The sequence below is a fragment of the Sinohyriopsis cumingii genome, chromosome 2, assembly GCF_028554795.1.
Source record: "Sinohyriopsis cumingii isolate HCF-2022 chromosome 2, ASM2855479v2, whole genome shotgun sequence".
Taxonomy (NCBI): Eukaryota; Metazoa; Mollusca; class Bivalvia; order Unionida; family Unionidae; genus Sinohyriopsis; species Sinohyriopsis cumingii.
This window is the reverse complement of record NC_142962.1, coordinates 34181973-34196334: the sequence shown is the minus strand read 5'-3', so window position 1 is coordinate 34196334 and position 14362 is coordinate 34181973. Positions and strand designations below refer to the sequence as shown.

At 33.6% G+C, this 14362-nt stretch overlaps 1 protein-coding gene across 9 annotated transcripts in view; it reads right to left on the bottom strand.

Annotated features, from left to right (window-relative positions):
• The window catches only part of LOC149804602 (uncharacterized), a 60801-nt gene that overhangs the window by 20716 nt on the left and 25723 nt on the right, over window positions 1–14362 (bottom strand). For all 9 annotated transcript variants that reach the window (XR_016416192.1, XM_089942230.1, XM_089942186.1 and 6 more), the window contains one exon: window positions 12447–12590. Coding sequence is in view for 8 of the 9 variants with exons in the window: in XM_089942230.1 (XP_089798356.1) it covers window positions 12447–12590 (144 nt within the window). In the remaining variant the exon portion in view is untranslated. The remainder of the gene's footprint in view (window positions 1–12446; window positions 12591–14362) is intronic.

Sequence of the window (14362 nt, the reverse complement as noted above, 5' to 3'; positions counted from 1 at the left end):
TCTCTCATTCTTTCTCTCTCCACGAATGACCTGCACAGTATTTACTCGTGTATAATGTCCATCTAACTGAGTACAGAGTAGATAGAGATCTACCATCCCATCACCTGCCTCCTGATCTTAAGTCTCGGCTGATATCTTTAATTATTATTCACAGAACAGTGTAAGGATTCTCATCCGCCTGGCACATTATGTAATGTAACTTGTGTTTTGAGAGGCGCGTTATACACAGGAACAAACGGTATTTTGTTCTGCATTTTATGTTTTCGGGATTGATGAAACTCCATCAACAAAACTTTTTATGCACCCAGTTAACTTGAAAGTCACTGCACGACACAAGAAGACAATCTGCAGTTTCGATTCCTGATGTCAGAGTTTTAAATCTTGACACAAAAAAGTACGGCATATGTTATTCTAATATAAAATAAATGATTCAAACTGACAGGTATCTTCGTAACTTTCAAACAAGTGTGGGAATGTGTAGTAACATCTACGTCGATAAAATGTTTCCGCCACTCCCATTGCAGATTGATGGAAATAAAATTGTACAACGTCGGGCCAAGATGCATGCATGCTGAGTGCTTTTTTTAAGGCACATCTCAAGAATGCGTCCATTTAAGTGCCATATTACATACAAATAGAAGGCAAATCATATTATTTAATCATTCACTCAGTCAATTAAATAATGTCTGTTTGCTGTCTTTATGTTCATTTATACATTAATCAGTATATATTACTCTCTTTTTGTCTGTGTGGTGTTTGTCTATATGTCTGCATATTGGTCAGTCGATCAATTTATCTGTCACAGAGTTTTTTCCTTCCCATCTTTCTCTTCCCGTCTAACAAGCACAGCTTAGTAATTTTTAAAGTGCACGTAGCAAATATAGACCACACGTTTTAATTTTAACATTCACGCAACTTTCAATATGGTTCATATTACACCGGCGTTCAAAAATGGGATCGACGACCCGTAGCTATCAATGATATCATACCTGCAACAACCATCAAAATTTATTTCTTCTTCCATCTTGCCACTATTCTGAATATGCCAATATTTTGTGAGATGTCGGAGTTGTTACATGAACCAAAACATTAACCCCAAAGAAGCTCCGTTTCTTACTGTTCGCCCCCTAATCCTCCACCAACAGAAAGCATGTTCAACAAAAGCAGTGCATCAATTTTAGAAAGCATTCTAGTAGCACAGCGGTCTAAACAAGAGCCAGAAGAAACTAATTTAGTCCAATAATTTCATACTGCTGGACACTGTAAAGATTCTAGGGAAAAAGGTGCCGCCACAAAATGTAACGGCATCTGCTGCTACGCAACGCTGGATCTACGACGATCGATTTGCAAACTCTTATGTCACGTGTTGAGGCTCGAATAAACAGTAACGCAAGAAAGAGTGAAAACAACAAGCTTTGAAAAATATAATAATTTATTTCCCTAGAAAAATTCTATAAAAAATGAAAAAATGAACTTACTGTTTTATAGAATCAAATCCAAAAATAATCCAAGAATAAATTTTAGTAGTCCTAATAATAAAATGTTCTACTGATTTCAAGTTCGAATCCCGACGAAGAATCCAAGATGGAAGACGATGACGTATGCTGCAATCTGTAGTGTTAAAGTCTACAGTTCCTTGTAGAAACAACTATCACTCCGACTTCTGATAGCTGAATAAATTTTTATTTAAAAAACTGTCCTTGTTCAAAGATTTTACATGAACACAAGTATTTTCTAGAAAAATAACATAATTAATTCTTTTGAATCCAAGTCATTTGAAATAACTCCAAACAGCACAACATGCAACTTCTAGTGTAAGAAAAGGCTCAGCTGCAACTAAGAATAATTCTCCAAAACATGGGTTATATGGTCTTGTAAAACGTAAACAAAGGATCACGTGATCATCTTCTGGAAGGTTATAGAAACTACGTACTTGTTAGAGATCACGTCTACCCAGTGTGCCCCTGACGAAAACCAATCATTTTACTCTAAGTTAGAAAAGTATTTTAAAAAATGTTTACATCTTAAAGACGACGTCCCATCATGACCTTGACAACAACCAATTATTTTAAAATAAAGATAGACCTTGTTTACGTGACTGCCACAAATTTTGAAACAAGGTCAGCATTTAGATCAACACCAAGTTTTTATAAACAAACTATTTTCTGAAAAAAGTATCATCTCTAGTGAATAAATTTACATTACAATATCATGTCATGAAAAATATTAAAAAAAATTAAACTGACAAACAATTAAATTGAAATAGATATATATTAAATCAGATATAATTAAATCAAATATACATAACACAAACATAAAACTTTTAGGGATCTTGGATATTGGATGTTAGCCAATTTATACAAGGTATGTCTCTGATGAAGCATTAGGCAAAAGATTTTAGTTGTACATACAGCTGTATGCTTTATGATTTTAATGTTAGTTTTTATACTAAAGAAAACATTTTAGGGTCAAAAGATTAATTACTGAATATAGGTAAACAGTTGGATTTCTGTCTTACAGGTCGAACAAATTCTAAGACTGTAAAATCTCTTAATTTTAAAATCTCTTAATTTCATTTCCTACTGAAGTAGGGTGGTTCCTATTTTGGACGTATATATTCTCTTTTTGCGCTGCCGTGAGATAAACATTTTAAATACAGTCAAAGTTCGAAAGCATGCTTCGACTCCTTGCATACATAAGATTGTTTGAAAATTTACTTATAATGCTCATCTTTTCACATAAAAATATCTAGTTTGCTCAAAATGTTTTGGAAGAAATATGTAAACTTCTTAAGAAAAACCTTAACCATCCATACCAAAAAAACAACCTTAGCCACCCACACAAAAACTTAGACTGCCGCCCAAAATAACCAAAGCTTAATGAAAAAGTCGACAAATGGCTTCGGTCACTCCAGGGTCTAAGGAAAAGTATGCTCTCCGACCATTTTGGGATTTGGCCGGTGGGAAACTTAGAAATCCCACTTGAATACTCCAGGTTAGTTACGTATTAGTTTAGAATGAAAAAAAAAATTGTATCTATAGAGTACCGCACATAGACAGTTATTTATCGAAAACCAGTCATATAATAGAATTCATTCGGTTAAACTCCAAAAAGATGTTTTAAACTGTGTTGGTTTTGGTGAAGCATGGACGTTTCCCGATTCCATAAAATGTTCCAAGTATATTTCCAATTTTTTTAAAACAAAGGGTTGCAGATGCTTTCCTATAAGACTGGAACAATAAAATCACCAAATTCTGACAAAATGTCTCTATATAAACATATCAAAACCGAATCTGACCCTGCAAATTATCAAAAACTTTGGTGTAACCATAAACATACATCAGGTTTTCAGAACTCCTCGTGTCTTCCCATAATTCGGGAACTGAAACTAGGCGATATAGAAACAAGACTTGATAGAATTGAAAGATGCTATAAGTTAACCATGCTACTGAAGAGGAATATCATTTTCTTTTAATGTGTCCAGCACAAACAAATTTGTAAACTTAATTAAAAAAGGACTTCTGGAACAAATCATCTATGCATCATTCAAAAGTTAACTTCTGCTAATAAGAAAACAATACGTACATGAGCTGAAATATGTTTATGAAGCATCTAAAATAGGATATAGATAATTATTTTAAGCGTAATTTGTTATGATAATTGTTATATTTACTCTTCCACTCCTTTCCAGCAACTTTTGCTGTTAAAATTTTGGGAGTTTCTGCTAAAAGTAGCGCATGTAGCATTTGACAGTCACGCAACTTTTATAGTACGTGCTCTATGAGCATATATATACTAATGATACATAAACTATCGACTTGAAAACTTAATCAAGTTGTAACACTGGTAACGTCCATAGGTTTAATATTATGGGCCACTCCCAGGGTGGGGAGTGAAATTTAATATTAAGGATGCATCACTGTGTGTTTTTGTGTGTGCTGGTTGAAATTATATATAACACAGATGGTTCAGTGGGGGGATGAGAATTTAACGTTGCAGATGACTGAAAGTTTATGGTAGCGCCATAATTCAAGATGTCTAGTGAATGTATATGAGCTAGACAAAAGGAATAACTAAAATTCCAAAACTAACTCGGAATTTAGCTGTGACCAAAAAATCCAGAATGGTATCTTAAAAGGGACAAGATGAAAAGTAATAAATGTTCTAATAATTTCAAGTTCGAATCCTGATGGAAAATCCAAGATGGGTGACGATGACGTATGCTGTAGTCAGTACTGTGCTTATCTACAGTTCCTTGCAGAAATACAAATAATGGCACTCTGGTGCTGGAAATCCAAATTAAATTTGTAAGCAATGTCTTTCTAAAATTTCTGTGTGAGTACTCCTCAAAATATTTCCAGAGAAAAAAGAATGAATCCTTTTGAAATACAACTGATCTGAAGAAAATTATAACTCAAAATCTGGCTGTAACAAAATAACTTGACATCAGTGTAAAAGCACAAAACTGAGAAAAAAACTGAGAAATCTCTCTCTAAGCATCTCTATTAAAACTAACAAATGCACAGTAATGAAAAAACCGGAATTGCAAAATTGAAAGGGGGGTCATGTGATATTGTTTATGTCAGTTACAACAAAAATTACCCTGATGAAAACCAATCATTTTAAAATAAAATATAACTTGTTTATGAAGGTTGCTACAAATTCTGAAACAAGGTCAAGATTTAGATCAGTACCTGGTTTTTACGAAAGAATGATTCAGGTCAACTAATTTTCTGGAAAAATATCATCTCCAGTGAATAAATTTACATTATAATAGCATCTAATAGAACAAAAAATTTAAAACTGACAAACAATTAAATTAAAATAAATATTAATTAAATCAGATATATGTAACACTTGCACCGGCTGCAAACTGTAAACAACAGTTATTGTCTGGAAACCATTTTTCTTCTTTCAGACAGCGACCTTGACCTAACTTTTGTTTTAGCTCAGAATTGATATGATTCTTCCCTACCCCAAATACAGTTCATCCAATAAATCTAGAAAAGAATGGATAGCACAAACGTAAAGTTATTGTGTGGAAACCATTTTTCTTCTATTACTCTTAGTGAACTGACCTTTGCCTTTGCAACCATGAAATCCATTGGCTTCTTCCTTACGCCAAGTGCAAGCTATTCATAGTTTTGCAACAGATGGTGGAAAACTTGAGCTATTGTGCAGAAACCATTTTCCTTGTGTCAGTCACAGTGACTGTGCAAGAATATGACTTGACAACATGCATGTCTTCTGATGATGACCATAATAAGACCTAAGTTTCGTAGCAATCCAATCAAAACTTCAGGAGTAGTTGCCATAAAAAAAGGGGCAATAACTTATGAAAATCAAGGGAACTCAAAGATTTGTCAATATGTACATCTTTAGATGATGATAATTATATGTACCAAGTTTCATAGTGATCCATAAAATAAAAACTGCAAGACAATTGCTCAGGTAGCTGTGCTAATGAGATTAAGTGATACACTGTATTATGTTACAAGAAAAAATTGTTCAGGTGATAATTAAAATTTAAAACATTTCATGGCATTCCATCCAAAACTGCAGGACTAAATGCACTCACAAGATTATTTCATATACTGCATAAATGTACAATACACAAAGGGTAGTAACTCTGAAAAAATGCAAGTGCAAAGAGATTTGTCGAAATGAGCATTGTAAGGTGATAAACATAGTGTACCAAGTTTCATAGCAATCCAACCACTCCAGTGCCCTAAGTGGTTAGAGCGTCCACCTCAGGTGCTAGATGTTGCAGGTTCAAACCTGGACAAGTCATATCAAGGACTTATAAAAATGGAACAAACAGCTGCCTTGCTTGGCGCTCAGCATTATGAGGTAAGTGCTAGGCAGGATGGCATGCATACACGCATGCATGCACACACATCTCACTCACCCTTCTCTTTCTTTTGCTACGTTTCATTCCAAGAAAATCAACAAATCTATTTGCTAAGTGAACCTCATTTCTTTATGTGTATGATTTGGATTTTTAATGTAGCTTTAACAATTTTTCAGTCATATCGCTATGATGTCTGCAGTGAGGCAGTTTTAAAGTGATGCTTAGCACTGAACATCATGTCAAAGACGTAGCATGATGTCCCACCCAGTCACATTATCCTGACACCAGGCTGACCAGTCATAACATGAATCTCTTAATGCTGAGCACCAAGTGAGGCAGCTGTTAGTACCATTTTTGTAAGTCTTTGGTATGACTTGGCTGGGAATCAAACCCATGACCTCCCGCATCTGAGGCAGAGGCTCTAGCCACCGGAGTGGTGTCCTAATTTCTGTAATCTTGTACCAAAAAATTAGATATTACACATATTTGTGTTAACTTAATTATTTTAAAAAATAATTATAAAGTATTTCATTCTGTTTCATTATATATATATATATATATATATATATATATATATATATATATATATATATATATATATATGAGTTTAATAGCAAGTCAGCACAACTGTATGGTGTCATTTCAAATTAAACTTTAAAAAAAAATACAAAAGAATAAAGCAAAAAACTTCAGAAAGATAAACCATTCTAAATAAATATAAAATAACAGCAAATGGTAAACATTAAATATTAACTCAGTTTTCAATATAATTAACTTGATTCTAATGACACAATCTTTGGCCACTAATTCAGGCATACTTGCAGTATTCAAGTTTACCTTTTAAATGAGTTGGGTTAAAGGGAAACAATCTCAATGAGGATAAAACGATGAATAAATGGAGTTGTGCCCTTTAACTAATGAAATCTTCACAAATGGAGGTTTTCATCTTTTGTCGAACAAAAAAGGAAATAGCCTGAAAAAGCTTTGCAAAGTAGAATTCATAAAAAATTGGATAGATACACATATGATATAATTGCACATTTCAATTCAATATAATGTTCTCAATAATACAAAGCAAATTTATTCCTTTGGTATGATACATACATGACAACTGTGTTAATTTGGTATGATTCATACATAACAACTGTGTTAATTTGGTATGATTCATACATGACAACTGTGTTAATTTGGTATGATTCATACATGACAACTGTGTTAATTTGGTATGATTCATACATGACAACTGTGTTAATTTGGTATGATTCATACATGACATCTGTGTTAGTTTTGTATAATTCATACATGACAACTGTGTTACTTTGGTGTGATTCATATCTGGCAAATGTATTCCTTTGGTATGATTCATACATGACAACTGTGTTACTTTGGTATGATTCATACATGACAACTGTGTTAGTTTTGTATAATTCATACATGACAACTGTGTTACTTTGGTGTGATTCATATCTGGCAAATGTATTCCTTTGGTATGATTCATACATGACAACTGTGTTACTTTGGTGTGATTCATACAAGACAACTGTGTTACTTTTGCATAATTCATACATGACAACAGTGTTACTTTGATATAATTAATACATGACAACTGTGTTACTTTGGTCTGATTCACTCATGACAACTGTGTTACTTTCGCATAATTCATACATGACAAAAGTGTTACTTTGATATAATTTATACATGACAACCATGTTATTTTGGTGTGATTCATACATGACAACTGTGTTGCTTTGGTGTGATTCATATCTGGCAAATGTATTCCTTTGGTATGATTCATACATGACAACTGTGTTACTTTGGTGGTATGAATCATACATGACAACTGTGTTAATTTAGCATGATTCATACTTGGCAACTGTGTTCCTTTGATATGATCCATACATGGCAATTATGTTTCTATGATTCATAAATGGCAACTGTGTTCCTTTGGTATGATTCATACATGGTAACTGTTTCTTTGGTATGATTCATACATGGCAATTGTATTCCATTGGTGATTCATAAATTGCAACTGTGTTACTTTGATATGATTCATACATGGCAATTGTGTTCCTATGATTCATAAATGGCAACTGTGTTCCTTTGGTATTATTCATATCTGGCAACTGTGTTCCTTTGGTATGATTTATACATGGCAAGTGTTTCTTTGGTATGAATGGTACATGGCAACTGAATTCCTTTGGCATGATTCATACATGGTAACTGTTTTCTTTGATATGATTCATACATGGCAACTGTATTTCTTTTGGTGATTCATAAATTGCAACTGTGTTCCTTTGGTATGATTTATACATGGCAACTGTGTTTCTTTGGCATGAATGGTACATGGCAACTGTATTCCTTTGGTATGATTCATACATGGCAACTGTATTCCTTTGGTGATTCATAAACTGCAACTGTGTTCCTTTGATATGATTCATACATGGCAACTGTGTTCCTATGATTCATAAATGGCAACTGTGTTCCTTTGGTATTATTAATACCTGGCAACTGTGTTCCTTTGGTATGATTCATAAGGTAACTGTGTTCCTTTGGTGTGATTCATACCTGGCAAATTTGTTCCTTTAGTATGATTCATACCTGGTAACCATAGTTCCTTTGGTATGTCTGATATGTTGGAAATGTCAAAATATTATATTTTTATTTAGGAAGATACAGTGATGAAGTATCAAGAAAAGTTACTTTATCTTCAACAATTTCACATCTTTTTAGATACAGCATTCACTAAAAAGTGTGCTTATAAGTCAAGACCAAATACAAGCAATAGAGGCAATGATCTGCTTGTGCATAATGCACTGGCTGATCAAGGTGTATGATGCTTGTTCCTCTGAACACTCCTAACAAACTGCATATTTTGCAGTTAAACTTGACTTATAATTAAGTATATGTGGTAGTATGGTCTCTTGCTTATAACCTGAATTCCATCTATACCAAATGAGAGACAGGATCATATCTGATATCACTGCTTACTTAGACGATAGTACAGTTTTCAGATATAGGATAAACCCCAATGATTGAGTGGGTGGGGGTGTTAAAGGCTGGAAAATATTTTTAATGGCTTTCATCTCAAGTGTCATGAATAAAAAACTTGATCAAGTTCAATGACCTGGCATCAGCCAATCTTCATGATTTTTATTATACCAATCCCACAAATGCCATCCCTACCTTTTGGGATGGTGAAATAAGGGTCAGAATCTCAAATGTGATACATATGAAGTGGTCTCCTGTTTAAATAGTCCTTTCACAAGCACCCAATTGTTATTTACAGCCAGATTTTTTTTTACTTCAATGATTTATGTTAAAACCTCACAATTCTTTGATGGTAATCACTTTAAAATGGCCAATATATTAGTACAACAATGTCAGACATATCCTTCATATGCACATACTTTGGATTTTACAGAATGTCATGAATCTTTTTCAATTTTTAATTGACAATTAGATTTGTTGTTAAATGCCAACCTAATCTTAATCCACACAAAGACATATGCTTATTAACCTGATTATTCCTACTACTATGTGTTCCTTAGTAGTCAGAGTTTGTCACTTTGATAATTACTGGCTATTATTGCCACTGATAATCCTCAAGAAAACAAAAGCAAAGAAGATGAGAAGCACAATATTGTTTAGCTCAAAACAGCATGGCATCAAGTTGCTTCAAAGCAAATATGGCATAACAGCCTTCATGGTATTCCCAGCATAGATCATGAAAAATATTTTACAGGATACCAGTCAATCAATTTATCAAGCTATCTATCTTTGCTTCACCCCCTTACAAACTGTTTAGTATGATTGCTCTGCTAAAATGTTAGTTTAGCACAACAAGAGATAATTTTGTTTATACACTTGTGTGGAAGATCCCTGCATGATTCTGCACTTGATTACTGTCTCACCATTAAAAGTTTCCAAAGGCAAATCCAGCGAATGTGGCAAATTCAAGTATGGGTCTAAGATTGTGCTTTAATGAATTTGATGGTCACTGTATGTGCAGCTACCACTAACCAATCAAAATTCAGTTCTCTCCTTAGTGAGACCATGCCACACAAATGGAAGTTAGAACAGAGAGACTGGGCAAGCAGGTCAGCTGACTGTTATATCCCAAACTGAGATATTACATTCAAGGCCAGGCTCATGGAAGTCACTCATACTTTTTAGCTGAAATCTTCATTAGTGTACCTGAGACTGTGCCAGTCATAGTACACTGAATTAATAACTTCCTTTAGCGAAGCATCCACTTGAGTGGTTATGTCTTGCATTCCTGCCTTCAGCAGTGAAAATAGTCATTCACCGTTGATGCGGATATTGTCCATGCATACCTGATTACATCTGAGGGTACACGGTGTCCTGCAGCGTTGTTTCTCCTGATTGATCAATCAAGGAATTGTTATTGTTGGTTGACTAGTGATGGCAACCTTTTTTTAAGAAGCCAGGTTGTGTTATTGAAACAAAATTGGATTCCGACCACAGGCAAATTTTGGGTGGAACAAAATCAGGTCCACAAAATGAGGTTTATCCCTCTGTATTTTGTAGTGCAACTAGAACTTCTAGATTATCTGGTACCATTTGTAGAGCTACATCTGTCTACCTGTCTATAATACCACCCACTTCAGTGTATAATACATGACCTTGATGCTACAGAGCTCAGCAGTAGGCTACTACCTCCTGCCACGTAAACTCATCACCAGGGGTCAATGTGTTAACATCTGGCGCTATTTTCTTTAAAAATACAGAGTGGTTCTAAACTACCTAGCTTATCAGTAAATTAAATCTGTGAGGCAAAGTTCACATTTGAAGAAACCCATCTCTTTTCTTGGAAATGGGTCAGATACAGTTGCTATACATAGTAAAAAAAGAAAGTACTTTTACGTTATTCTCAAGCAGAAGTCAACTTTTTAAGAATATTCTCAAATTTATATCAACTTTTTATTGCTTAATATCTATTTTATTTTTAATGTACCTTAAAGGTGCAATTCATATATAGTCTAGCATAATGTGTAATTTGGTTTAAAAAAAGGGTAATGATTAGCCCAAAATCATAATGGTTGGCAAGTATGTGTCACTGATATGATACTACTCATTGATAATACATGATTTCCCCTTGTAGGTCATTAAAGTGAAAGATCTTAAGCTGTTGCACAAGAAGGGCTTTAAATGGTGGCCAGTATTTTTGGTGGAGGAAGAACCCCAGAAAACACCAAGAAGAACCACTGACCCACAGGAAACTACTGGCAAGCTTTCTCACACACCCACATTGGATGATCCTTAAGACTCAAACGCACACACAGAGGTAGGATGGCCATCATCAGTAAAGGCAAGAGCTTTAGACCACTTACTGTCATTAAGGAGAATGCCCTGGTGGAAAGCTCTCATTATCTGTAATATCTTGTGAAAGTTAAGATTCTATGCAAATCAAAATATCGAGTTTTTACGTATCTAGTAATGCAAGGAATTCTGCTAAGTGAAAAGTTATATGTAACACTTAAAGTTATTATTTTCTATTTTTCAAGCTGAATGTTGCAAATAAACTGGTTCTAACAAGGGTTGATGTCTTTGGTGAAGCTTTACCTGCTGGGTGAGGACAAAAAGGATAATGGAGTATTAAGCAGTAGTATAGTATGGCATACCACACTGAAGGCAAGTCCATGAATAACTTGAAACTGTGAAACAATGTCATACACTGATGAAGTGAGATTTTGACACTGGATAAAACCACACTTGACTGTATACCTTTGAGTGGATCATGGTATCTGTGTTAATACATAATAAGAGAGCAATTAATAAAAATCTAAGGTGCTTCAGTCCTAAATATACACAATTCAACTGAACATAAATGGGAAGAATTCTACAATCACTGTTAAGATATTTGATGTTGGAAAGACTCAAATGAACAAGATCATCAAATATAAAAAAGAACAATCTTCACCAGTGGGGAAATGGAACAGATGAGAAAGATAGTTACAGCATGATTTTTTAATCTAGACTTTAATGAGAAGGTTTCTGAATGGTTTTCACTGTTATTGATGATTATCCATAATAATTTGATATGACATTAATAAATTTTTTATCATATAGATGACATGCATGTGATTTTCAAATGAAAATATTAAATATTTTAATTTTAGTTCCCATCTATCATACTTCATAACTTATACAATTATTACTTACATCTATAATACCTCATTTAGAAAGGTGATCCCTTTTTATAAAGCCACTTTCCTGCTGCAGAAGTGCAGGTAACCTTATAAGAGGCTGATCAATGTACTTTGTGATTTCCTCAAATCTCTACCTAAATAATATTTGACCAGCAAATAGAAACTGTCACTGTCATTGCATATTTTGGACATTTGACTTTTGACCCACTAAAAGCTATTCAAGTGGAGGGAACCAAACATAATCCTGTCCTTGCACATGGTTACCATATTGACAAGATAACTACCAATGTTTAATCAACTGTCACCCTGGGGCTTAGGAGGACATGTAGTAATAGATGGATGGATTGGCAGACAGAGACCATCACAACGATGGGATGAAATCTTTGTCTACATTAAAAATGACAGTAGTTTATAAAGATACTTACAAGTAAAATTGCAAGAGGGTGAAGTTAACGATGACAGCAAAACATACAATCTGCAGGACCATCTTCATCAACCCTTTCCTATTAATCTGATATGGTCTTTGTGGCAGAATGGTCTCATCATAAAATGCCCGCTTTCCAGTCTCGCTGTAAAACATAACATACTAAAAACATAATATACTACTGTAACAGGATTTCTAAATAATTTTGTGCAAACTGGAATAACAGGACATAGCTATCACTTTTCTGATGACAGATGTGTTGACACCGATGTTATCATCAGTGGATTATAATATCATCGATATGTCACTTGGGTACTGAAATGCTATGAACTCTAGGAGAAAATTTAAATGCTAAGACTTCTGTATCTTATTAAAATATAAATAATACAAATTCTAATAAAATTTTATTAATCACAATAACTGTCCTGTGAAAGAAAATAATAAAGACAAAAATTATACAAGACCTCTGGAAATCATAACACACCCTTTTCTTTGTAAATTTGATGAGAGGATTTTATCTTCAACCTGTGCAAATTTGTCGAGTGTTAAAAACCTCATTTAGTTATTGCCCCTTACTTGTGAAATTTTTTAACTTAAACTATTGCAAAAAACCCACATACAAACCTATAAAATTTGTAAGTGATTCTGGATTGCTTAGACCCTTAGTTATGTAAAAGTATCTATTTATGAAACAGTTAAATACTCCAATATTTCAAATGTAGTCATCCTTAAAGATCCAATTAAAATACAACATAACCCCCTGCCCTATCCAGAAATTCAAGAAATGATGAATTTTAATTTATAGAAAAATCACAAATATTGTAAAGCAAACAAAATAAACAAATTTACTTCAGTTTTATATATACATACATTTCAGTGTTAGAAAAGATAATAGTGATTTTAAAATATAGTGAAATATACTGGAATCCTATGCTCTATATATATATATATATATATATATATATATATATATATATATATATATATATATATATATATACTGGGATCCTATGCTACATACATACTGTTTATACTGGAATCCTGTGCTATATACATACTATTTATACTGGGATCCTACGCTACATACATACTGTTTATACTGGAATCCTATGCTATATACACAGTGTTTATACTGGAGTCCTATGCTATACAAACTTCATCATTATGACTATTTGGATATAATGAAGATGGTTGTATAGTTATAATAAATACAATTTATAATGAAAACAAATTTTATGATAGTAGAGGACAACTGTATAAGTACATCTACAACAGACTCATGTTTATATTGAAACTCTGTTCATCAAAACCACATAATGATCCCCTAAAATGCATATTTGTACTATAGTTCTTTGGATAATCCCAAGAAAATGCTATGAAAGTGTGTGTGTGTGGGGTGAATTATCACAGACTAATTTATTTGTTAAACAAAATTTGCTAAATCTGGCGAAATTCAGAGAATGGCTCATCATCAAATACTGGTTTACCATTTGAGAAATATACCATATATGCTCACCAACTGCAAACTGCACAGACCCAGATCTGCTGTTACATAATGTACCAGCAAATCTGGGTCTGTGAAGTTTGTGAGCAGTAATCAGTAGAACAAACAATACAGACCCTAATCTGCAGGCATAAAATGCTATGGCAGAGAGGATCTTTGTTGTATCCAGTTTGTCTCGACTTATAAGCAAGTACAGACAGTAGGAACTGAAACTTGTTCATTCAAAACTTTTCATTTATCTAATGGTTGTTTATGTCCCCTGAGGAGTTCAGATAAAGGTTATATTTTAATTTTCTAAGATACCATACACATAACTTTTCACAAAAAATGTAGATGGAACCATAACATGTATGACATCACAAGCACTAAATATATTATCCAGTTAAACTAATATGACTAATTTACCTATCTAC